The 24,812-nt window shown below is 45.6% G+C and overlaps 3 protein-coding genes and 1 pseudogene across 12 annotated transcripts in view; 3 read left to right on the top strand and 1 right to left on the bottom strand.

The window, feature by feature from the left end:
- LOC132677342 (GTPase IMAP family member 7-like) overlaps nt 1–24,812 on the bottom strand; it is a 275,671-nt gene that overhangs the window by 134,047 nt on the left and 116,812 nt on the right. The window contains exons 1-2 of one of the 9 annotated variants that reach the window (XM_081795095.1): nt 2,669–2,740; nt 2,145–2,237 (exon numbers count right to left, since the gene is read on the bottom strand). The exons of 7 other annotated variants lie outside the window; for them this stretch is intronic. Coding sequence is in view for 1 of the 2 variants with exons in the window: in XM_078437817.2 (XP_078293943.1) it covers nt 2,669–2,696 (28 nt within the window). In the remaining variant the exon portion in view is untranslated. Of the gene's footprint in view, nt 1–2,144; nt 2,238–2,668; nt 2,772–24,812 lie in introns of those variants that run through there. One more of the 9 variants, XM_078437817.2, reaches the window with a different exon arrangement.
- The window catches only part of LOC144614366 (GTPase IMAP family member 1-like), a 142,790-nt gene that overhangs the window by 26,133 nt on the left and 91,845 nt on the right, over nt 1–24,812 (top strand). The gene's annotated exons all lie outside the window — the stretch shown is intronic.
- Nucleotides 17,889–24,812, top strand: part of LOC144614367 (GTPase IMAP family member 1-like) — a 47,573-nt gene continuing 40,649 nt past the window's right edge. The window contains exon 1 of the mRNA XM_078437702.2: nt 17,889–18,075. Within this exon, the coding sequence (XP_078293828.2) occupies nt 17,905–18,075 (171 nt within the window). The 5' untranslated portion in view covers nt 17,889–17,904. The remainder of the gene's footprint in view (nt 18,076–24,812) is intronic.
- LOC144614377 (GTPase IMAP family member 1-like) lies at nt 17,996–23,286 on the top strand (annotated as a pseudogene). Its single transcript, XR_013552100.2, has 4 exons — nt 17,996–18,075; nt 18,256–18,304; nt 20,880–20,928; nt 22,183–23,286. The product of XR_013552100.2 is annotated as a GTPase IMAP family member 1-like (transcript).

The raw sequence follows: 24,812 nt of genomic DNA, 5'->3' as shown, positions 1-24,812 counted from the left end.
GTCATTTCCCACCAAAAACATTAAGAATCTTAGGAGAATGTACCGATTCCAGATCTGGGCCAAGAAACGTGCAAGTGGATCCTAGACTATCTAGTCATACTAGTAATCGAGGATTCTATCAAAAACTATTCAGACCGTGGGATGCCTGGCTAGCTCTTTCAATACAGCATGCATCTCTTGATCCCACGTTCATGAGTTCTAGCCCCACATTGGGTGCAGAGATTACTTCCAAAAAAAAATGTTTGGATCTTACCGAAAGGGGTACAGGGCCAACTTGAAGAGGCTGACTGGACAGAGATGGGGTAATTTGAGTACCAATGAGAATAATAATTTCAATGGATTAAAATTCATCAAATATGTTGAAGTTCATGAATTCATAAAAATACCATCATCATGGGGCGCCTGGGTGGCTCAGTCGGTTAGGCGGCCGACTTCGGCTCAGGACACGATCTTGCGGTACGTGAGTTCCAGCCCCGCGTCAGGCTCTCTGAGCTGTCAGCACAGAGCCTGGAGCCTGTTTCAAATTCTGTGTCTCCCTCTCTCTCTGCCCCTCCCCTGTTCATGCTCTGTCTCTCTCTGTCTCAAAAATAAATTAAAAACGTTAAAAAAATTAAAAAAAAATACCATCATCGCAAAAGAAGTGAAGTGTTCTTTTTGGGGTATGCTAGGAAATGATGTCATCAGTCTGAACATGGACAAAAAAGAATCAAGCATTCCTTTTGTCTTATTAACTACACCTTATGGAAATGAAGGTATGATTCAGGGGAACTTTCTTTTTAAAGGATTATGTTATCCAATAAATGAAGAAAGAATGATAGAATTATAATATTATATTTTGTGACCCTTAATGAAACAAAGTTACTCTAGGCTATCATTACTGTCTGCTACATTACAGAAAGAGACAGAAGAATATATAAGGTGCCTTCTGCTGGACGTTTACAACTGCACCTATGAAATATTGCCACCCAAATAACCAGGCAAGCCTTAGTCTGATCAAGCCTCTTCTTAAATTTAAATATACACAAAACACAGAAACTAGAAGAACATGTCATATGAGGTCTTGAGGATTTAATGAGCAAAAAGTACACTGTCCAATTCTCTTGGAAAAAGGACCAACCATTTCTTTTTTTAAATTTTTTTTCAACGTTTTTTATTTATTTTTGGGACAGAGAGAGACAGAGCATGAACGGGGGAGGGGCAGAGAGAGAGGGAGACACAGAATCGGAAGCAGGCTCCAGGCTCCGAGCCATCAGCCCAGAGCCTGACGCGGGGCTCGAACTCACGGACCGCGAGATCGTGACCTGGCTGAAGTCGGACGCTCAACCGACTGCGCCACCCAGGCGCCCCAAGGACCAACCATTTCTTAACCAAAAACATTTTACAAAAAGAAACAGGAAGGTGAAAACTTATTTATCAAATTAAATTTAAGAGATATGAAAGAATTGAAATTTATGAACCGTATTTGGAGGTGATTTCAATTTTAAATTCTAGGAGACGATCTGGGAATTGGAATACACCTGGTAATTTTTTAAAAATTCTAATTGCTTTTTGAACTCTGATCATGGTATATTTTAATACCTTTATCTTCCAGACATACATATGTAAGTAATACTGATGAAGTGATAAAATTTTTAGTATTCTAGTAATGTAATACTTTTTAGTATTCTAATGTTTAAAGTGTATGTATGTATTTAATCTCTACACCCAGCATGAGGCTCAAACTCACAGCCCTGAGATCAAGAGTCCCATGCGCTTCCCCCTGAGCCAGATAGGCGCCCCCACTCTGATTTTTGAAATGAGGAGATTGATGTGGCTCAGAAATGCTGAGAAAGTTGCCCAAGGTCTCTGCGCTAATGGGCTTTGGGCAGACAAAGGATCCAATGCAAAGTATGTCTGACCCTACACTCATGCATAACCCTTGCACGCTCTGGTCTCTTCTTGGTTCCTTCTCAGGTCCTTGATTCTACATTTCTGTTTACGTTGGATCAGAAATAGATCATGGGAGGCCAGGGGAGGAGTTCACTCTCTGTCCAGAAACATGAACTGGTAGCAACCCTGGAATTAAGGAAGGCAACCAAAGGGCTTCACGCACATTTGTTTTCTATAGAATAGCTCATTCTCTCCCCATGGGACCCCTTCCTTACCTCCTCTGTACACTGTCGATCACAGCATTTCTCTCTTACATGTTGGAAAGGACACAGCCGGCTGAATTCTAGACTTCCTGTGCCATTTGTGACCTGGATATCCCGGGGAATTTGATAAAACCACACGCACACCGTCTGGGATTCAGATTTTCTTTCAGGAAAAAGAGGGATTTGGACAGACTGGTCTCTAAATTGCCTTCCACGTCTAAAGACCTGCCTTGAGGACACTAGTTTCCCACTAAGGGAAATGGATGGGGTGTCAGGCAGCACTCACTCTGTCATGACACGAAATGATGGAAGATATGCTGTTCAGCAAGTTTGTCCTGCTAAATAGGAGATGTGTGGACATGGGGCAATCAACCTCCTTACTCCCACTCTTCCTCCCCCGGGACCCCTGTGGCAGCATCCTGTTTGCTGGGCTGCTGGCACGGTACTTGGTCCCCTCTCAGACCAGAACCCACACCCATGCACACCCCTATGTCCTGCTGCCCCTCACGGCTCCATTGCTCTAAGGCCAGGCTCACCTTCTTTTGAAGGAGCTGAGTTCCCCATTGTTCTCCAAAGAATCTGTTTGAGCTGCTGCTTTTGCTTTCACTGGGAGGAAAATATGTTTGCACCCTTCAAACCTCTGAGGCAGGAAGCTCAGATTGGGTGGAGCTAGTGAAGGAACTATTTGGCTTTAAAGAGACAGACATATTGCCCTATAATTGAAAGAGTGCTTTAGTTTTACCAAGGTGTAAGCTTTTTCTCCATGTGCCTGCTGTCACACCAAATTTTACAAACCTATATTTGTTGTTTGGGGTTATACTGGTGGATCCCAAAGGCCCTTATTACATGACACAAATCATGCACACAGAGCCAGGCATGGTGTTGGATCATCTTCCCTGCATGGCGTGGGAGACTCTGGGGTGATTCTAAGAAGAAGAAACTCAAATAGGTGGCTAGATGTGTCCAAATTTAGAGCCTGGGATACTTCCCAGTGATTGTATCATATGGGTTTTCATGATAGTCTTTCATGAAGGTCTCAAGTTACTCATTAAGAATTTACCAGCCTTCAGGTACAAAGCCAAGAGTCTAAAGGATTGGGAGCCAAGAGAAAAAAAGGAAGATGTGGCCTGGAAAAAGTCTTCCAATGACTGTACACCTTCTCTGGTTTTCTTCATATGGTTCTTTCAAGCCCCAAAATATGCATGACCTGACAACAAAAGATGCACCCAGGGTGGAGATCAAACTTTCCCCTACAACCTTCCTACTTTCCTCTACCCCAGACCCAGGCACAGGTAGATTTTCCCAGATTTAGCCAGTGCCTCCACTCCAACCTGCTCTGGAAACTTTCAGATGATAGACAGATGGTCAAACCTCTCATGGTTGACCAGCTGTTCCAATTGTCTGTTGCATCATCATAAAATTATAATGTTTTTGATTATATATTTTTGTTCACTACATTGAGACATGGGATTACTTGATGCTCACACTTGAAGGTGGGTACTAAGAGAACTAAATGTGGCAGGAAGTAGTGGCCAATGGGGAGGCAACCCATGGAGGGAAGCAGCTAGATTTGGAAATTATTGTATTAATACTATATTATTGGTCCATATCATTAGACCAGTTATTGGTGCTAATGACTTGGAGGGCCCCAGGTAACTGTTTTCCAATTTGCAATAAAGACACAGACTAGGACCAGCTATATAATTTGCAAAGTCTGGCACAAAAGGAATATGCCAGGCCCTTTGTCAAAAACAAACAAAAAAAATTAAGAGTTTCAAGATGACATCAATAGAACAGTAAACCCTTCTAAGTACAGGGCCCTGTGCAACTGCACAGGTCACATACCCACGAACTTGGTCTTGATGAGGCCGCATATATAAAAGTCTAGAGGAGAGCTAGAATCATATTTCTTCCTCAAAATATCTCTACCATTTCCTAGTTTCATTTCAAGCTACATATTCCTTGAGTGAAACTAGTCCTTGGATGTTTTCATGGTCAGCTAATTGCTTCTCCAGGTATTATGCTCAGGTACACTGTTAAGTTCCCTAGAGGGAACAGGAGACTAGTTGACACAGAATCCATGGATGCCACAAGAAATCAGATGCGGGTCTCAAATGGTAACAGCCTTGTGATCATTGGTCAAAAAGGAACATGTGGCCCCCATCAGTCCCATCCTGAGCCCTAAGTTAGGAGTGACCTCCTTCTAGAAGAGTCTGGATAGAAGCAGTGTAGCCCCATATATGTATTGTTCACTTAGCCACGCTCCTGATCATTGAGGGCTTCCTTCCACTTGCACCTATGCTGTGAGCCACAGGACTCTCCACCGCTTGTCTCCAACTGCAACCCTGGAAACACAACTTTCCACCCAGGATCTTGCTCCTTCCACATAGTCAGAAGCAGAGAGATACATGTGGACAAAGCCACAGCTTCCTTTTTTGTTTTCCTTTGATTCTTTCCATTTCACACACACACAGAAATGTGGATATAATGAATTTTCAAAAGGTGTGGGGTCATTAAGAGACATTCTTTGAATTCTATAGGAGTCTTCATGTGGGGCTCAGGGTGTTTTCTGCTGCTCAGATCTAGATAATCTCAAAGCTCAACTTATTAAAATAGTGCAGAAATAATAACAGTAGTTTAAAAGAATCATTCCCCATTGTCTTGTTTCTTCTACACATCGTCTTTGTAACCTTGGTGGATCCGTTTCCTATTGCCTCCATAACAAATTCCCAAAACATTAGTACCCTAAAAGAATATACACTTCATCTTCTACAGTTATGGAGGACAAGAGCATGGAATTAGTCTTATGGAGATAAAATCAAGGTCCTGCAGAGCTGGTTCTTTCTGAAGGCTCCAGGAGAGAATCCATCCCTTTCCTCTTACATCTTCTAGAAGCTGCCAGCTGTCTTGGACTTGTGGCCACATCACACCAATCTCTGCTGCCTTCATCACACTGCCTTCTTGCCTCTCCTTAGAAGGACCTTTCTGATTACATCTGGGGCCCACCCAGATAATCCGGAATAATCTCCCCATCTCAAAGTCATTAACTTAATCACATCTGCAAAGATGCTTATGGAATAAGGTAATATTCACAGGCTCTGGGGATTAGAGTGTGGCCATCCTTCACGGGCCACCATTCAGCCTGCCACATTTGGGTGAGTTAACCTCTCTGCAACTCACTTCCCTAATCTTTAAAATGGAATGCCTTATAAAAAGAATTATTCACCATGATCAAGTGGGATTCATTCCTGGGATGCAGGGCTGGTTCAATCAACATGATACATCACATTAATAAAAAAAAAAAAAAAGAGAAGAACCATATGATCCTGTCAATCGATGCAGAAAAGGCCTTTGACAAAATCCAGCACACTTTCTTAATAAAAACCCTTGAGAAAGTTGGGATAGAAGGAACATACTTAAAGATCATAAAAGCCATTTATGAAAAGCCCACAGCTAACATCATCCTCAATGGGGAAAAACTGAGAGCTTTTACCCTGAGATCAGGAACACGACAGGGATGCCCACTCTCACTGCTGTTGTTTAATATAGTGTTGGAAGTTCTAGCATCAGCAATCAGACAACAAAAGGAAATCAAAGGCATCAAAATTGGCAAAGATGAAGTCAAGTTTTCGCTTTTTACAGATGACATGGTATTATACATGGAAAATCCGATAGACTCCACCAAAAGTCTGCTAGAACTGATACATGAATTCAGCAAAGTTGCAGGATACAAAATCAATGTACAGAAATCAGTTGCATTCTTATACACTAACAATGAAGCAACAGAAAGACAAATAAAGAAACCGATCCCATTCACAATTGCACCAAGAAGCATAAAATACCTAGGAATAAATCTAACCAAAGATGTAAAAGATCTGTATGCGGAAAACTATAGAAAGCTTATGCAGGTAATTGAAGAAGATATAAAGAAATGGAAAGACATTCCCTACTCATGGATTGGAAGAATAAATATTGTCAAAATGTCAATACTACCCAAAGCTATCTACACATTCAATGCAATCCCAATCAAAATTGCAACAGCATTCTTCTCGAAACTGGAACAAGCCAACCTAAAATTCATATGGAACCACAAAAGGCCCCGAATAGCCAAAGTAATTTTGAAGAAAAAGACCAAAGCAGGAGGCATCACAATCCCAGACTTTAGCCTCTACTACAAAGCTGTCATCATCAAGACAGCATGGTATTGGCACAAAAACAGACATATAGACCAATGGAATAGAATAGAAACCCCAGAACTAGACCCACAAACGTATGGCCAACTCATCTTTGACAAAGCAGGAAAGAACATCCAATGGAAAAAAGACACTCTCTTTAACAAATGGTGCTGGGAGAACTGGACAGCAACATGCAGAAGGTTGAAACTAGACCACTTTCTCACACCATTCACAATAATAAACTCAAAATTGATAAAGGACCGGAATGTGAGACAGGAAACCATCAAAACCTTACAAGAGAAAGCAGGAAAAGACCTCTCTGACCTCAGCCGTAGCAATCTCTTACTCGGCACATCCCCAAAGGCAAGGGAATTAAAAGCAAAAATGAATTACTGAGACCTTATGAAGATAAAAAGCTTCTGCACAGCAAAGGAAACAACCAACAAAACTAAAAGGCAACCAACAGAATGGGAAAAGATATTTGCAAATGACATATCGGACAAAGGGCTAGTATCCAAAATCTATAAAGAGCTCACCAAACTCCACACCTGAAAAACAAATAACCCAGTGAAGAAATGGGCAGAAAACATGAATAGACACTTGTCTAAAGAAGACATCCGGATGGCCAACAGGCACATGAAAAGATGTTCAACGTCGCTCCTTATCAGGGAAATACAAATCAAAACCACACTCAGATATCACCTCACGCCAGTCAGAGTGGCCAAAATGAAGAAATCAGGAGGCTATAGATGCTGGAGAGGATGTGGAGAAACGGGAACCCTCTTGCACTGTTGGTGGGAATGCAAATTGGTGCAGCCGCTCTGGAAAGCAGTGTGGAGGTTCCTCAGAAAATTAAAAATAGACCTACCCTATGACCCAGCAATAGCACTGCTAGGAATTTACCCAAGGGATACAGGAGTACTGATGCATAGGGGCACTTGTACCCCAATGTTTATAGCAGCACTCTCAAGAATAGCCAAATTATGGAAAAAGCCTAAATGTCCAGCAACTGATGAATGGATAAAGAAATTGTGGTTTATATATACACAATGGAATACTACGTGGCAATGAGAAAGAATGAAATATGGCCTTTTGTAGCAACGTGGATGGAACTGGAGAGTGTGATGCTAAGTGAAATAAGCCATACAGAGAAAGACAGATACCATATGGTTTCACTCTTATGTGGATCCTGAGAAACTTAACAGAAACCCATGGGGGAGGGGAAGGAAAAAAAAAAAAAGAGGTTAGAGTGGGAGAGAGCCAAAGCATAGGAGACTGTTAAAAACTGAGAACAAACTGAGGGTTGATGGGGGTGGGAGGGAAGGGAGGGTGGGTGATGGGCATTGAGGAGGGCACCTTTTGGGATGAGCACTGGGTGTTGTATGGAAACCAACGTGACAATAAATTTCATATATTGAAAAAAAATTAAAAAAAAATAAAATGGAATGCTTACTTCAGACGGTCATTGTGAAACCAGATAAATTTGTGCACATGAAGTGGTACTCAAACCATAGTGATCAATAGGTATTAGAAGAAGTAATGGAACCCTCTATGCTAGTCTCATAGATTACCATCCTGAGGCTCATCTACACATCATAGATGCTGTCTTAGTCAGCGTGGACAGCCATAATACCACAGCCTGGGAGCAGAAACAACAGGAATTAATCTCTCACAGTTCTGGAGAGTGGGCAACCCAAGCCCAATGGGCCAGCCAACTTGTTTCCCTGGGGAAGGCTCACTTCCTGATTTGCGAATGGCACTGTCTCACCGTGTCCATACATGATGGAGCGAGGAAGCAACTCTCTGCTATCTCTTCTTACAAGGGCACTAATCCCATCAAGAGGATCCCAGATTCATGAACTCATGGAAACCCACTTACGTTACCCCCAAATACCATCATGTTGGGGGTTAGGGATTCTGGTGCCTTCTCTCTTGGTGCCACATAAAACTAGTCACTTCTACTTTGTAACAATCTCTTTTAAGTGGACATCACTCAAGGTTTCCTGGTTTCTCCCCACTCACTCCACCCACAAAGGGCACTGCATGAAAAGGAAGACTCAGCACCTCCACAGCCTCTATACCAGGATAAGGGATCTGGATTATCTACACCCCTGCTCTCACATGTCTTTAAGGAAATGGTCTTCTGGATCCACGGATGTGCAAGAAGAGCTGCCTCTTGCAGCCTCACGGCAGTCGTGTCACAAAAGAGGTAGAGGTGTTAGGTGTGACAGTGCACTTGGGGCTGAATCCCTCAAAGGAAACATTGACCAAACCCTCATGAAATAAAGACCATGCCCCCCAAAGAGCCTTTTACTGTCTTCCACGATGTTATATTCGGTTATGAACCACAACCATTCAGTCCTGTTCTCAAACAGGTCTCTGCTTCCTCCTAAGGCTTCTCTGAAGATCTACCAAAAGTGACCACTCAGAAGTTGTGTCTTCACCAGAGGGTCACAATCTTGGAGCTTCAGGGGAAAAACTGTAGGACGTGCTCTGAACTACTGTTGCCTCAAAGAGACTCTTCAGAGCAGGTTTCCAAGATGGCAGCACTGACTCAATGCTCAGACTGTGCCAGTGAGCAAAGCCAGGACTACTGGGACTCTCAGGCTGGAAGCATATGTACCTCAGGAAATCAGACGACTGACTCAAGATCCAGCAGAGTGAGAAGTAATGACATAGGACTGAGTGAACGGATTCAAGATGTGCCATTGTGGTTATTTGTTTGGAATATTGATGGCATTCTGTTTGATGTTCTACTTATATGGCTATTTGTGGAAACCTTATTTCTTTCTCCTTAAATGAATTAGTAGACTGTGTATTTGTAAACCCACAACAACCGTCTTTAAACATTACCTCATCTTCACCTACCCTCAAAATTCAGAAACAAATGTTTCTACTGAGTTTCATTCACTTTCATGTTAATAGAGCCATGTGCATAAGTTTAATAAAAATCTGTCCTCTTGTTTACAAAGATATCATTGGAAAAATCGATTCTGCAGCAAGGCCATATGTACAGTGTGATATCTGAGAGTGATTGTTGTTTAATCAAAGACCATCAGACCACTGCTAAGGAGCAATTATTGGTGTTACATGTGGAGCTAATGTCTCCAAAACCTTCATAAGAAAACGAATATGATGTCTGGCTTCCAGGATCTCAGTCTCTGGGAGTAAGGAAGTCCACTCCCAGGTAGTCCAGAAACACAGGCAAATTTTGGAGACATCAGGAAGAGGGAAATTCACAGATATTTATGGGTACAGCATGCAAAGTTTACTGGAGAAAGTGTTTGGGCCTTGGTTTCCTACTCCTAGGATAGAAGAATGGCAGGGGCTTTGAAAAGTCTGATTCAAAACTCATTTTGAAAATTTCGAAAGAAGTTTATCCTTTGGAATTGATAGTTGCTTCATATGATTAGGCTCTAGATTTCCCAAGCAAACTTAAGGAGGCTTTTCCGGTTAATTAAGATTCTTGCTGCATCTGTATAAATAATCAGGCCGTGCATAGTAAAAACAATCTTCTAGGATCAACAATACTTGTTGGAGACTGTTTATGATCACAAAGTAGAGAATGCTATGAAAATGATCCAAAACTTAGAAATAGGCAAGAGAGATTACTGGAGTGTTCTATTGTTCTGTGTGGTGCTGTGCTTGATGATCCGCTGTGATATTTTACAACACTTTAAGGACAGAGAGAATTTTTGCACATCTCTGCCTTGGAGATAGCGAATTTTCTGTCTGGTGGAATATGCAACTCAAAAATTACATGTTACTACTCTCTTGAACACATCAACCCTTGATTTCAAATGAACTTTGTGTTTCTGTTTGTTTGTGTGTTTTTTTTGTTTTATTCTTTGCTTATTTGCTTGTTTTTAACTAGGTTTCACACCCAGCATGGAGCCCAAACTCAAGACCCTAAGGTCAAGACCTGAGCTGAGATCAAGAGTCAGACACTTAACTGATTGAGCCACCCAAAGGAACTTTGAACCAATTATAGAATCAAACTGGTTCTCTAGTTAAGCCATGAGTTGAGCCAAATCTTTGATAGGTTTATACTTGCCCAGGAGTCATGAGTTTGCTTTTTTTGAAAACTGCACTCAGATAAGAAAGAGAGGGAGAAATAGCATGATCCAAGCCTTGGAGGTGGAAATAACACTGGACACAGGCAGAGAACAGCTAACAATTTGGAGTGCAGGAATCATTACCAGCCTTTACTGAGGGCCTACTGCGTCCCAGGCACTGACCTCCATATCATTATCACCTTTGTTTCTTACAAAAGTATAAAATGGATATTAATGGGAACAATGATATCTAGAAAAATCTCATTCTTGGAAGAAGAGTTGAGACTGATTATAATGACTGTTGAATACCAGGCCAAGGAATGTGGATTCTAAGCCCTAGGCAGTAGATTTCCAAGAAGCAGAGACCTAAGAAAAGTATCCCAACGGGCTTAACCTGGTAACTGCAATGAGGACTGGAGAGGAAGAGATCAGGGGTACTGTACCCTCACACTGCACACACTGTCCCTCTCTTCCCATATTGTAGGTTGAATTGTGTCCTTCTAAAGAAGGGCTAACCTCTGGTACCTGAGAATGTGACCTTCTTTGGAGCATGGTCTCTGTGATGTCATGTCTTTAAGTTAAGGTTGAGCCCTACTCCAATGCCTGGAATTGTTTCATTCAGAGTGAGGGAAGTTTACACAGAGATACACACAGAGAACACCGTGTGACAAAAGAGGCAGAGATTGGACTGAAGCACCTAGAAGGCAAAGAACAAAGCACGACAGCCAGCACCAGAAGCTAAGACGCAGCAAAGAAGGATCCTTCCCCAGAGACTTCATGGAGAGTATGGCCCTGGGAACGTCTCAGTTTGGCACTTGTAGCCTGTGCCAGTGAGACAGTAGCCGTAACAATGAGACAGTAAGTTTCTGCTCTTTAAGCAACAGTTTGTGGTCATTTGTTACAGCAGCTCCTGGGGGAACTAATATAGATTTTAAGGCCAAGAAGCAGGGTCCTGCTCTGGTAATTACTTAAAATGTAGGAGTCGTTTTGAAATTGAGTAATGCATGGAGGCTCGAAGAATTCTGAGGTACATGATAAAAAGCAAGGCCTAAGAGGATGTCGGTGGTAGGATGAACATCCAGGTCACTTTCTGGTGAGGTCCCAGAGAGAGGTGGGGACCACGCTGCTGGACATTGGAGGGACGATGGCACTTGCTATAAAATGACAGGAGGCAGGGAGGCGGGCTAAACTGAGGTGGGCTGCTGGGTGGAGAGTAGACCATGTAAGTGATGAACTTGAATATTTAGCTGAGGAGAATCCCGAGAACAATGTGGAAGATGTGGCCTGGTGTCTCCTTGCTGCTTCTAATGAAATGCGTGAGGAAAGAGAGTGGTGGCTTATCTCCAGCCAAAGAGCACCAAGATGGCCAGCTGCCAGCAGAGCCCAGGAAGAAGCAAGCAACGTCCTCCCCTCAAGGCTTCAGAGAGCACACGCCTCTGCTGGCATCTTGACTTTGGACTCCAGGAGCTACCACAATCCATGTCTCAACTGTTTCAACTGTTGTTTGGCCGACCTGTCGTGCAGTACTAGGCATCCAGCATGTCCCCTCCACCTTGCCCCTGCCTGCTTTCTTGTCCCATCCTCTGAGAAACCCAAAGGTCTCCCCTTCTGTGGTATAGTGTGAACAGGGCAAATCTTCTAGACTACATTCTTCCTCATTCCCGCCACATTTCTGGCCCAGATGGACCCCGGTACACCCTGATGAGAGAGAGCTTGGGGCTTTCTCAGAACTTAGATTTCAGTTCTCTGAAGAATTTTCTTTTTGGAAACAATTATACAACACCAAAACAAAACCTAATAATTGTTTCTTTTAAAGAGACACACAGGAATTTAAGGCCTGGGAGTGAGGTTAAGGCCTCCTGAAATCTGAAGGCAAACAGGCAGACTATCAGGGCACCATGAGCGGGGGGTCAGAGGTAAAAGCAGGCCCCCGTCCCAGCAGCAACAATCAATCCCTCACTCTTACAGAATACCAACACCGCACAAAAGGACTATTTTCTCTTAATCAGCAAAAATGTCTCCTTAATATATGAAAATCATTCAGAGGAAAAGTGTGTGCGCCTGATTCTGCCATGATCAAGATCTATGGCTTGGAGAAAACCCATACACAAACAGACCCCAAAAAACCACAATCCCCATGTGCCCCACTATCTTTATGGATAAGAAGTCCTAGATTGTCTCAATACAATGCCTCCTACAGAACAGCATCATGCGAGACTATCTGGGCCTCTCCCAATGAGGACGAATCCCAGGACTCTCCCCACCCCCCCCCCCCGGCATGATTCATGACCCTGGGCTCACGTACCCACACAATTTCTCAGGTGTTGGTTGGCTGTAGGTATAAATCTCCTGGTGGAACAGGGGCCTGTGGCCCCCAAAGGGAGACCCTGAGGAGGGCCGAGTCCCAAGACTCCCGGCTGGAGGACCCAGGTGTGAATACGAGTATGGACCTTCTTTCCCCAGGGCTTTGGTGTCCCTGGGCCATCAGAGTAATGGACACTTACAGATGGTTATGGACATCACCTTTATTTACCAGCCAGCACCAACAGCCATGAACACAAGAAGCAAAGGCACAGGCATGTTTTAACCCAAGTTCTCTGCTACTCTCCACACACACAGCATCCTTCCTCACTCATCCGCCTAGACTTTCCAGTCCCACGCCTCCAAACCCCACAGCCTTTGCTTGGATGGCCCCTGGATTCTTAGCCATTCCTCGGTACCAATGGTGGAAGAGGCGGCTTGGGAGAATGGGGGTCAGGGAAAGAACTCACAGGCTGCCAGGACCAGCTGACAGCATTCAGTGATCTGCCCTCTCTGGGATTTACAACAAAGTTGGCACGGTTTCTGCTGTTACCTTCACTTCTTTCTTTTGGTTTCAACTTGACATCTTTTACTGCTTCACTCACATCTTTGTGGAGTGTCTCGAGTGCTTTATTACAAATGATAAACACGGTAAGTAAATCTTTAACGAGTGATAAAGGAAAGACTGTTATATTTATGGCACCATATCACAGCACAGTTTTTTCTGTTATTGTTTCCCACAGTCCCTTGCATTTTCAAGAAATGGGCAACAGGGTGATTTCTCGTAAATTCACTCATGCACAGAAAAACATACATCTTACTTCAGCCCCAGCAATTTCCTGCCTCACTTCTCCCGAGTCTGTCTTCCTCATCAGGCCACAAAGGCAAGGTCACAGGTTCATGTCTTCTCATTTGTGGCTACTCTTGTGCTCAAAAGGGACTGGGGCAGGAAGGCGGGGCCAAGGAGGAACCCCACCATGGAGGTCTCACTGGCCTCTGCACAGGTAGCTTTTCCCATCTCTCCCCAGGCTGGTGCTGGCCTGAGGATGAGGTGGACGTCTTCCTGGGAATCTCCAACAAGGACCCGTTCAAAGCAAGCACAGCAGCTAGATCTTTTGACCCTGACGTGGGCTGAACAAGTCAGTTCTGCTCTTTATTAGAACAGGTGCACACGGATGCTGCTATCTTCCAAAATTTTCACCAATTTTTCTACTGGTTGTTTGTTCAGTGAATGATTGATTGATTGATTGATTAAAGTTTATTTATTAATTTTGAGAGAGAGAGAGAGTGAGGAGGGGAGGGACAGATAAAGAGGGAGAGAGAGGATCCCAAGCACACTCCCTGCCAGCACAGAGCCCGACGCAGGGCTTGATTCAAGAACCGTGAGATCATCGTTCTGAGGTGAAGCCATGAGTTGGATGTTCAACCAAATGAGCCCCCCAGGTCCCCCCAACTTTTAAGAAATTTTTCGCTCAAAACATAAATAACTAACAAACAGCCGAGCAGCCTTATTATTTTGACTATTATTTATTTATCAGGAAGATATAGAACGTAAAAGTTGCACTGAAAAGACTCATGTCCAAGCTGTGAAAGAATATAAACGACTCTTTGGAAATACAGGGAGAGGCCAGCATCTCTCTCACCCTTTGCAAGTTCACCATATCTGCAGTTAGTAGGACAGCAGGACTCTGTATAAAGACGGCTGTCAGTAAGACGGTGGTAACTGCTGCCTGGCTCTCTTTTGACACTGTTTCGTTTAACTATAATAAGACACCACAAGGGGAAGGCAAAACGAGGCAAACTCCAGGAAGCCAGCAGGAAGGAAGAAGAGGGGAGTTGGCAATGTGGCCAGACTTTGACCCAAAACTAGGACAGGCTTCCATATGCCCTGGAAGAACCCTACAGACCTAGTACTGGTGGGACAGCCATAAGTGGTGCAAAGTATATATTTTCAAAAATATATTAAAGTCTCTTAAAGTTGTTCTAAGATCATTCAGCAAACGAAGAAACCTATTTAAAAAAAAAAGTCTACTAAATAGTAGTAAGAACAGTGAGTCTGTGTCACTTACCATAAGCTGCTTCCTCCCTTCCAACACACACTCAGCTTCTCTGGAAGGAAACTGCATTCTGGGAGGTGTGGCTGAGAAGCTGGGGCTCCCTGTCCTCTCAGCCTTCCAGCAAGAGAACAGTATCTTGGGAGGAATCAGCTGGAGGTCAGTGGGTTTAACCACCGGGTATAGTATGGACAGACAGAGTGGTTAGGGAAAGATGCACAGAGTGGGGCTAGACAACTGTCAACTCCCGGGACTCTGCAGGCCCAGGCTGCACCCTCTGAGGAGAGACACCAAAGGTTTCACCCTGCAGGGGAAGCAGGCTTCACCAGGAGAGTCCAGCCAAACATGCAAACCCCCTGCACAAAGTTGCAGTGAAGCGCCAGAGCAGATATCCTTGTCTTATCTCTGATCACAGAGGCAAAGCTCTCAGTCTTTCATCAAGTATGGTACCAGTGGTGGGAGTTTTCACACTGATTTCCTTCAGTTCTTTCAACATGCTTAGAACTGCTCTTTGGAAGCCCTGTCTCTGAATCCAATATCCAGGGCCTCTGCCAGGCAATTCCTGTGGCCTGAGTTTTTCCAGTATATGGGTCACACCTTCCTGTTTCGTTGTACATCTTACAGGTGTTGTTAAGAACTGGGTATTTTAGGTAACATCGTGTAGTGAATCTGGATACTGATTCCCTTTCTGCCTTTCTAGGCCTTGATTTGCTGCTGTCTGTGTGTCCATAAGAATACAGAATTTGCTTTTTTAAACAACAAAATAGAAATTCTGCAGCAGAAAAGTATGAGTGAAATGAAAATTTTACTAGTGGAGCTCAACGATAGATTTGAATGGCTAGAACAAAGATTCAGTGATTTTGAAGATGTAATAATTATAAACACACATGAACTTCACAATTGAGCCCCAAAACACAGGAAGCAAAAAATAACGGGCGTCAAGGAGAAATAGACAATTCAACAACAAGCTGTAGACTTCAATGTCCACGTTGACCAACGCGTACCACAGCTAATCAGAAGGTCAAAACAGAAACAGAAGATGTGACCCACAGATAAACCAACCAGACCTAACATTACAGCACATTACCCAACGAAGTAGATTATGCATTCTGTTAAGGTACACAGAGAACGTTCTCCTAAATATGACCAATAGGCCATAAAATGAGCCTCAATAAATCTAAGAGACTTGAAATCCTAGAGTATAACAGGGGGTAAGCTCCTTTACATCAGTCTTGGCAATAATTTTTTGGATTTGACCACAAAAGCAAAGGCAGCGAAAGATAAAATGATCAAGTGAGATTACATCCAACTAATACGCTTCTGCCTGGCAAAGGAAACCATCAACAATACAAAAAGGCAGTCCACTGAATGGGAGAAAGTATTTGCAAATCGTATATTTGATAAAGGGTTAATACCCAAAATACATACAGAACTCACATAATTAATAGCAAAACCCGAGCAATTTATTTAAAAAGGACAGAGGAAGTAAACAGGCATTTTCCCAAAGAGGACACACAGGTGGCACAGAGGTGCATGAAGATGTGCTCAGTATCACCATCATCAGGAGAATTGCAAATCAAAACCACAGTAAGGTGTCCCCTCACACCTGTTAGAATGGCTATCATCAAGAAGACAAGAGGTAACAAGTGTTAGGGAGGATGTGGAGAAAAGGGAAGCCTTGTGCACTGTTCATGGGACGCAAATTGGTGCAGTCACTGTGGAAAACAGTATGGACGGTCCTCCAAAAATTATAGGTAGCATTACATTTGATCCGGCAATCCCACTTCTGGGTATTTATCCAAAAGAAATGAAAGCAAGATCTCAAAGAAAGATCTGCACTCACAAGCTCGCTGCAGTATTGCTCACAATACCCAAGATGTGGAAGCAACCTAAGGGTCCAACTATGGGTATATATATATATATTGTTCTGTGAAAAGAAAGAGGAACATCTTGTCATTTGCAACAACAGGGTCGAACTTGAGGGCATTATCGTAAGCGAAACAGGTCGAACAGAGAAAAACAAATACTGTATGATATCACTTTTATGTGGAATTTTAAAAAGCCAAACTGATAGAAATGGAGAGTAGAACAGTGGTGACCAGGGGCTGGGGATTGGGGGATGGGGAGACATTGGTCAAAGAGTACAAAGTTCCAGTTATAAGATGAATATGTTCTGGGGATCTAATGTGCAGCACAGTGATTATGGCTCATCCCACTGTATCATCCCTTAATAGTTACAAGAGAGTAGATGATCTTAAATGTTCTCACTCAAAAAAAGAGTAATGGTAAATATGTGATGTGATGCAGGTGTTACCTAATAATATTATGGTGGCAATTATTTTGCAATATAGAGTGTATCAAATCAACACATTGCACCCTTTAAAATTACAGTGTTACATTTCAATTATATCTCCATAAAGCTGGATAGGGTGTGGGGGGATAAGGTGGAGGGCCATGGGTTAGGTATCTTCACTAGAGAGAATGAACTGGCAAGACTGGCTAAAAATCAGGCCCCAGAGTATTAGGTTCAGGTTAAGTGAAAGCCCTCACTACACACGGGGAGAGGTGACTCCAGAAACTGTAAGTGAGTTAGGCAAGATCGCAGAGTTGATTCCAGAACAAACCAGGTCCAGGGCACATAGCACCATACACTGTTGTAGCCTTCTCTCCACACAAACTCTGGCTATTTTACTCACGGCTATTTTCCTCTCTCATGACCTCCTGAGAGGAGAAACAGACACTTGGGTCAGAGATACCAACTTGAGGCTAGACTAAGTCCTATGAAAATTCCATCCTCTTCCTGCTGTCTGACCTTTAATAGCTGAAAAGACCTCTTTTTCTTTAGGAATGAGGAGATGGCAGAGAGGACCATTTGGTGGCCTTGTCCACACTGATGTCCAGCCAAGGATTCCTCCCTGATTCCTGGGGAAGGAGACTCTCAAGAGGCCATTTTCTAGGAAAACACCCAAAAAGCAAAAGGCAACTGGACATAAGAGTAGTGGGCAGAGGCCAAAACTGAGAACAGGCCTCAGAAATCTAAACTGCCCTTCATTGAGGTAACAGCCCCTCCCGGGAACAAGATGTGGTGCCACAGTGATCTTCGGAAAGGATCAGCACAGTCCCAAACAGGGGGTGTGTTGCGCAGTGAAAAGAATGCAAAGGCACCACTCACTGGCCCACCTGGCCCATGTCCTGTCCCTTTAAATCGGCACCACTGGGCCCTCCCTCCCTGGGCTCTGAGACTTCCTCCTTGTGCTGTGCTGGCAGGAACAGCCTCTGTACTCACAACCCAAGGCACAGCACCAGGTCCCGGTTTTCTGCAGCCAACAGCAGAGCCTGTCACCACTTCTGCTGGAAGGTGAGCACACACGGGGAGGAAGGGAGCCACCTGGGGCAGGGGGGAGTGGACGAAGTGGAGGGGGGCAGGGGGGCTCTAAGGAATTCAGGGCCTGGTTGCAGCTCACTCTGTGGGCGCCTGCATTCTACTACCTCCCAGGAAGTGGAGCGGGATCTAGAAAGAATAACTTCACCCTTGCAGGCTTTTCAGGGAGCTCTGAGTTTCAAAACAAGCAGGTGAAGAAGAAATGGTAAGCATCTTCTCCAGCCGTGGAGTGCGCACACTTTTACTTGGGACTACGTACTTCGTCCTGCCCTGCTCCTCACCTGGTCAGAAAGGTGTTTGCTGGAAGCACTGCCAGGGCTGAGCACGCTGGAGAAGGCTGCAGACACTCCCTCTGAGGGCATGTGCAGCCAAGGAGAGAGACATTTCTGAGGACAAACAAGTGAGTCTAACCTCAGAACACATCGCAGAGTGGAAAATCGTGTCTGTGAGCCGAACCCCACTCACACCTTCCACCTCCTCAGCCCTGTGCACCCCCAGGGACTTGCAGGAGCCAGCAAGAGTTATGAACATGGTCTTCAGACCTCTGCAGTACACGTGCTTGTGTGTCCTTGCACATCCCTCCCCCGCCCTGGCTGCCCAGGGCTCTGTGCACTGGGAGCCAGCTTCATCCCCACACACTGGCTATGAATGAAGGGCTTGGACAGGATGAATAGCTCAGAAACTCAGAGCAGGGACCCAATGCATTAGAATCACTCAGGGGGTTGGGGAGGGTGCCTCGGTGGCTTGGTCCATTAAGCTTTGAGCCCTGGGATGGATTCTGTGTTGTCAGTTCAATGCCTGGAGCCTGCTTTGGATTCTTCGTCTCCCTCTCTCTCTCTGACCCTTCCCTGCTCGTGCGCTGTCTCACCGTCTCTCAAGAAAATAAGTAAACGGTAAAAAAAAAAACATTTTTTTTTAAAAGAAATCCCTCAGGAGGAGGGGGAGAGATACCGTTTTTTAAGTTTATTATTTATTTATTTGTTTGTTTCTTTGTTTTTGAGACAGACATGTGAGCAGGGGAGGCACACATGAAGAAGAAAGAGAGAGAATCCGAAGCAGGCTCTGTGCTATCAGCACAGAGCCTGATGAGGGGCTCAAACCCACAAACCATGAGATCATGAGCTGAACCCAAATTAAGAGTCAGAGACTTAGACTGAGCCACAAAGGCACCGCTTTTTTTCTTCTTAAAGTACACATCTATGAAACAAAATGTCAAATATATATTTTAAAGACTCCCATAGATACCTCCAAAAGGCAGCAGGTTCAGGAAGCTGGGGAATACATAATATCCAATGACATTTATGATGCTAGGAGTCTCCATGTTCTACATCAGTCAATGACTCCAAGCCTCTAAACCCCAGATGTCAGCTCTCAGAAACTCTGGAAAAATTTTTCAAATCCCATCCCAAACCATTGCAAACCTTTGGGAAGTCCCATAGGGGCCAGGAGTCCAGTGGATTTCCTAGAGCACACTTGGTCAGTTCCGTCATCGATAAGGACTTCTTGCTTTAGCTAAATTCTTGTTCTTTGCACTGAATCTTCCGGCTGCTTCTTCAGTTCTGCTGTGCAGTCCGTTATGGGAGTTTGCTAATTTTTACACACAAGATCACTACTCACCTAAGACCTGTGGGATCAACTTTACCAAGGGCTTTGGGGAACCGAACGGGGCGCTACGCAGAAGACAAACCTGTCATCTAACTGGTCAGAGACAAGTTATCAATCAACCCTTCCCTTTGCTTGTCCTTGTGTGTTGCCCATGGGACACAGCACGGTCACCCACAGTAGCCAGGTGTTGCCATGAAGAGGTAGCATTTGAAATGGATGGCGGAGCACAGACAGGACTCAGACAGAAATGTGGGAGAGAAGGAGTGGTCATGGGGGTGAGCGCACAGGTGGGCTGGAAAGGCCCTGAAACCTCTCCTCTGCGGAGCAGCTGACCCAGAAGGGGAGTGATTGGGACACAGGGCTGGAGAAGCAGACAGAGCAGAGCTGCGCCCTTGTGACCAGGTCCTCGTGAGATCAAGCAGACTGCATCACTGAGTGGCTAGCTGTAGTAAATCCTGCCAGACTTGGGGTCTTCGCTTAGTTTGAGAGGCCTCAGATTCGGGGCAGGAACACCAGGAGCCGGAAGGGAGTGTCCCATCTCTCCAGCACACAGGTCATATTTACACAAATGACACAAGCCAAATTCTTTGGTCTTCGGAGAGCAGATCACAGGTTCTTCAGATCAGCATGGGAGATAGGTATCTTTCCCAATTTTCAAAAGCAAACTGCAAACTCTCTTCTTGTCCCCCCACCCCCACCCCCGCCCATCCCCGGCCAACCGCCCTAAGGTGGTTCCCTAAGTCACTGAGCAGAATTTCTGATTCTCAGGGTTTTCCAAAGTCTCCCCTGGCTGTGGAATCTTCTGGGAAAACTTTGTGCCTACAGTTAATGCCACTGACATAAATTACCTGGGAAATTCTCAGCTAAGGCTCACTCACTGACACAGAGGATGGGTTATCACTTCCACTCTGTCATTTGCATTCAGGGTCCCTGAAAGGACCAACGAGGCTCACCAAAGGTTCTCATGGTTTGGTTCCAACACCAACCAGGTCCTTCCGGGGTTCCTCCCCAAATTCTGATGTTCAGGGAAGGGCAGGAAGCATGACCTTTCATTGGGATGTCACCAGCTCTTTGGACCTTGCCTGAGCCACCTCAGGTAGTTATACCTATTCGATAAACGAACGAATGATTGAAGGAATGAAGGAACTAACAGGTTGTGTTTGGAACTCTTTCAGGTGGGCATGGGAGGACGCAAGATGACCAGAGATGAAGAGAATGCCTATGGTAAGAACTGATCTCAGTATGTACTTGCCCATAGGCAAGTCAGCTAAGCGTCAGCTCTGGGTCCCAAGGCCATGGGCTAACTCAAGACTGAACAGAGACATTGGGGCACCTGGGTGGCCCAGTCGGTTGAGCGTCTGACTTCAGCTCAGGTCATGATCTCGCAGCTCGTGAGTTCGAGCCCCACGTTGGGCTCTGTGCTGACAGCTCAGAGCCTGGAGCCTGTTTCAGATTCGTCACCCTCTCTCTCTGTCCCAACCCACTCGCATTCTGTCTCTGTCTCTCTCAAAAATAAATAAACATTAAAAAAAAAAAAAAAAAGACTGAGCAGAGACAAATCCCAGATATGTCCCCATGCTGGGGTGAAACAGCTAGAGCCCCAGCTTTGCATTTTTGCTGGACCTCTGCTCCTGACCTACTGTAGGATATTAAGTGCATTGACCAGACTGTGCCTTGGGTCCCAAAGGGTACAATGAGGACAATACATCTACTCGATCCCCACGGAAGATGTGGAGGGTTGAGATCATGGACTAGAGGGAACACGGTTTACCAGGTAGACTGTGTCCGTGAACAAGGATGGAGGGTTAACTGTGTCTTACTGGAAGCAGGTTTACTAGAGAGAAGAGGGAGGAGAAGGGGAAGGGAGGAAGGGAAGAAGGAAAGAGATCCTGTCATCTAATACTCTGAGCAACCTGGGAGACACAACTCTCTGTCACCCCTCCCATTATGCAGAAGACGTTGAACGCTTAGTCTAAACTCGCCCAAGCTTCCACAGCTGGCACATGCGGGGCTGTGATTCCAACCCGGGGTGTCTGGGACTCCAGACAGCCCTTCACTCCCAGGCCTTCTGTGCCCTCCCGCATCTCCTCGCTGGGATGGCCCCTGGGAGAAGTCTGGCAGAGGCCTGGGAAGTCGTCGAGCACGGAGCAGCTCTGCAAGGTGCGAACGACCAGAGGTAATGTCAGCTGAAGTCATGGCCTGCGACCGTCGAGGGGGACCCTCCAGAGCAGTGTGCACCCGGTGCCGGAGCATGGACTGGGGGGCAGGTGCACGCACTGGAGCCAAAGATGGAAGAAAGGTGGCTAAAGATGCCCCCGGAGTCGCACAAGCTCTAACCAGAGCGCCTGGGAAAGGCCTGTTGGACAAGCAGAAGCGGGAGGCATCCTTGCCCTCCTCCCTCAGGAGGCACCCCGGAGCCCCGGTGGAGCGGGACGCGCGCTCTCAAGCCGGCGGCCCACGCCTACTCTGTCCTCACAGGTTCCCAGGACCCGGACGACCAGCAGCAGCCGGTCGCGCAGGAGCGCAGGCTCAGGCTCATCCTGGCCGGCAGGACCGGAGTGGGCAAGAGCGCCACGGGCAACAGCATCCTGGGCCACAGCCTCTTCCCGTCCAGGCTCGCGACCACCCCGGTGACCAGAAGCTGCGCCCTGGGGAGCCGGAGCTGGGCCGGGTGGCGCGTGGAGGTCACCGACACCCCCGACCTCTTCACCGCCCAAGGCCGGCACGCGGACCCGGACTGCACCGAGCGGGCCAACTGCTACCTGCTCTCGGCGCCCGGGCCGCACGCGCTGCTGCTGGTCACGCAGCTGGGCCGCTTCACCGCCCAGGACGAGGAGGCGGCGCGCGGCGTCCGCGAGCTGTTCGGCGCCGGCGTCCTGGCGCGCGCCGTGCTCGTCTTCACGCGCCGGGAGGACCTGGAGGGGGGCTCGCTGCACGACTACGTGCGCGCCACCGACAACCGCGCGCTGCGGGCCCTGGTGGCCGAGTGCGGCGGCCGCGTGTGCGCCCTGGACAACCGGGCGGCGGGCGCCGAGCGCGATGCGCAGGTGGGCGAGCTGCTGGCGCTGGTGGAGCGGCTGGCGCTGGAGCACGACGGCGCGCCCTTCACCGACGACGTGTACGGCCTGGCGTGGGACCGGCGCCACGCGCGCCCGGAGGACACGCTCCGCCTGGTGGCCGCGCGGCTGGCGGCCCGCGGTCTGGGGCGGGGGCCGGGGCGGCGCTGGCTGGAGGCCCGCGGCAGGGGTGGCGGCGGGCGCCCCAGCTCCTGGGGGGGGAACTGTTACCTGTCCTGCTGCTTTTCCCGTGGTGGGTCCCCAGACCCAGATTGAAGGCGCTGCCCTTCCAAACGCGGGGAGCCTGGCGGGTAAAGGGGCTGGGTACAAGGCGCTGAGGGAGACTTAAAACCAATTTCAAAGGAAGCCTGGAGTTTCAGACTGGGAGTCTTAATGACTCAGGACACCTTGGATACTGTATCGACTTTGCAAAGGCTCAAGTTGACTTTTAGCGTTTCGACGTCACTTTTGACTATATGTACACTATTCAAATAAATGTGGTTAACTTTCAAATGTCCTTAATTCATTTTAGTAGTTTGGATGAATTTTTCTTTCTTGAAAAAATAGTGAAATGACTGGTAGTGTGTTGTAGAAAGGGGATTCATGGCAAAGGGAAGCAAACATTTCTGTGTGTGTGAGCATTTATGAAAACGTAGCCACTGTCTTAGTCAGCTTGAGTTGCTATTAAAAAAAAACAACGGGAAAGCTCTCAGTTTTTCCCCATTGAGGATGATATTAGCTATGGGATTTTCATAAATGGCCTTTATGATGTTTAACTATGTTCCTTCTATCCCAACTTTCTCCAGAGTTTTTATTAAGAAAGGATGCTGAATTTTGTCAAATGGTTTTTCTGCATTGATTGACAGGATCACATGGTTCTTTTCTTTTCTTTTATTAATGTGATGTATCACACTGATTGATTTGCATATGTTGAAGCAGTCCTGCCGCCCAGGAATGAATCCCACTTGATTATGGTGAATAATTCTTTTTATATGCTGTTGAATTTGATTTACTAGTATCTTACTGAGAATTTTTGCATCCATATTCATCAGGGATATTGGCCTGTAGTTCTCTTTTTTTTGCTGGGTATCTGTCTGGTTTAGGAATCAAAGTAACGTTGGCTTCGTAGGATGAGTCTAGAAGTTTTCCTTCCCCTTCTATTTTTTGGAACAGCTTGAGAAGGATAGGTATTATGTCTGCTTTAAATGTCTGGTAGAATTCCCCAGAGAAACCAGGTGGTACAGGACTCTTAGTTGTTGGGAGATTTTTGATAACTGATCAAATTTTTTATTTCTTCCTGTTTGAGTTTTGGAAGTGTGTGGGTGCTTAGGAATTTGTCCATTTCTTCCAGGTTGTCCAATTTGTTGGCATATAATTTTTCATGGTATTCCCTGAGAATTGCTTGTATTTCTGAGGGATTGAGATCAGGAACATGACAGGGATGTCCACTCTCACTGCTGTGTTTACCATGGTGTTGGAAGTTCTAGCATCAGCAATCAGACAACAAAAGGAAATCAAAGGCATCAAAACTGGCAAAGATGAAGTCAAGCTTTCACTTTTTGCAGATGACATGATATTATACATGGAAAACCCGATAGATTCCACCAAAAATCTGCTAGAACTGATACATGAATTCAGCAAAGTCGCAGGATACAAAATCAATGTACAGAAATCAGTTGCATTCTTATACACAAATAATGGAGCCACAGAAAGACAAATAAAGAAACTGATCCCATTCACAATTGCACCAAGAAGCATAAAATACCTAGGAATAAACCTAACCAAAGACGTAAGATCTGGATGCTGAAAACTACAAAAAGCTTATGAAGGAAATTGAAGAAGATACAAAGAAATGGAAAAACATTCCATGCTCATGGATTGGAAGAATGAATATTGTTAAAATGTCATTACTACCCAAGGCTATCTACACATTCAATGCAATCCCAATCAAAATTGCACCAGCATTCTTCTTGAAGCTAGAACAAGCGATCCTAAAATGTGTATGGAACCACAAAAGACCCTGAATAGCCAAAGTAATATTGAAGAAGAAGA

This window comes from Panthera onca, chromosome A2 (genome assembly GCF_046562875.1).
Source record: "Panthera onca isolate mPanOnc1 chromosome A2, mPanOnc1 haplotype 2, whole genome shotgun sequence".
Classification (NCBI taxonomy): Eukaryota; Metazoa; Chordata; class Mammalia; order Carnivora; family Felidae; genus Panthera; species Panthera onca.
Note: the sequence above shows the minus strand (reverse complement) of the source record. Positions and strands in the feature narration are given on the sequence as shown.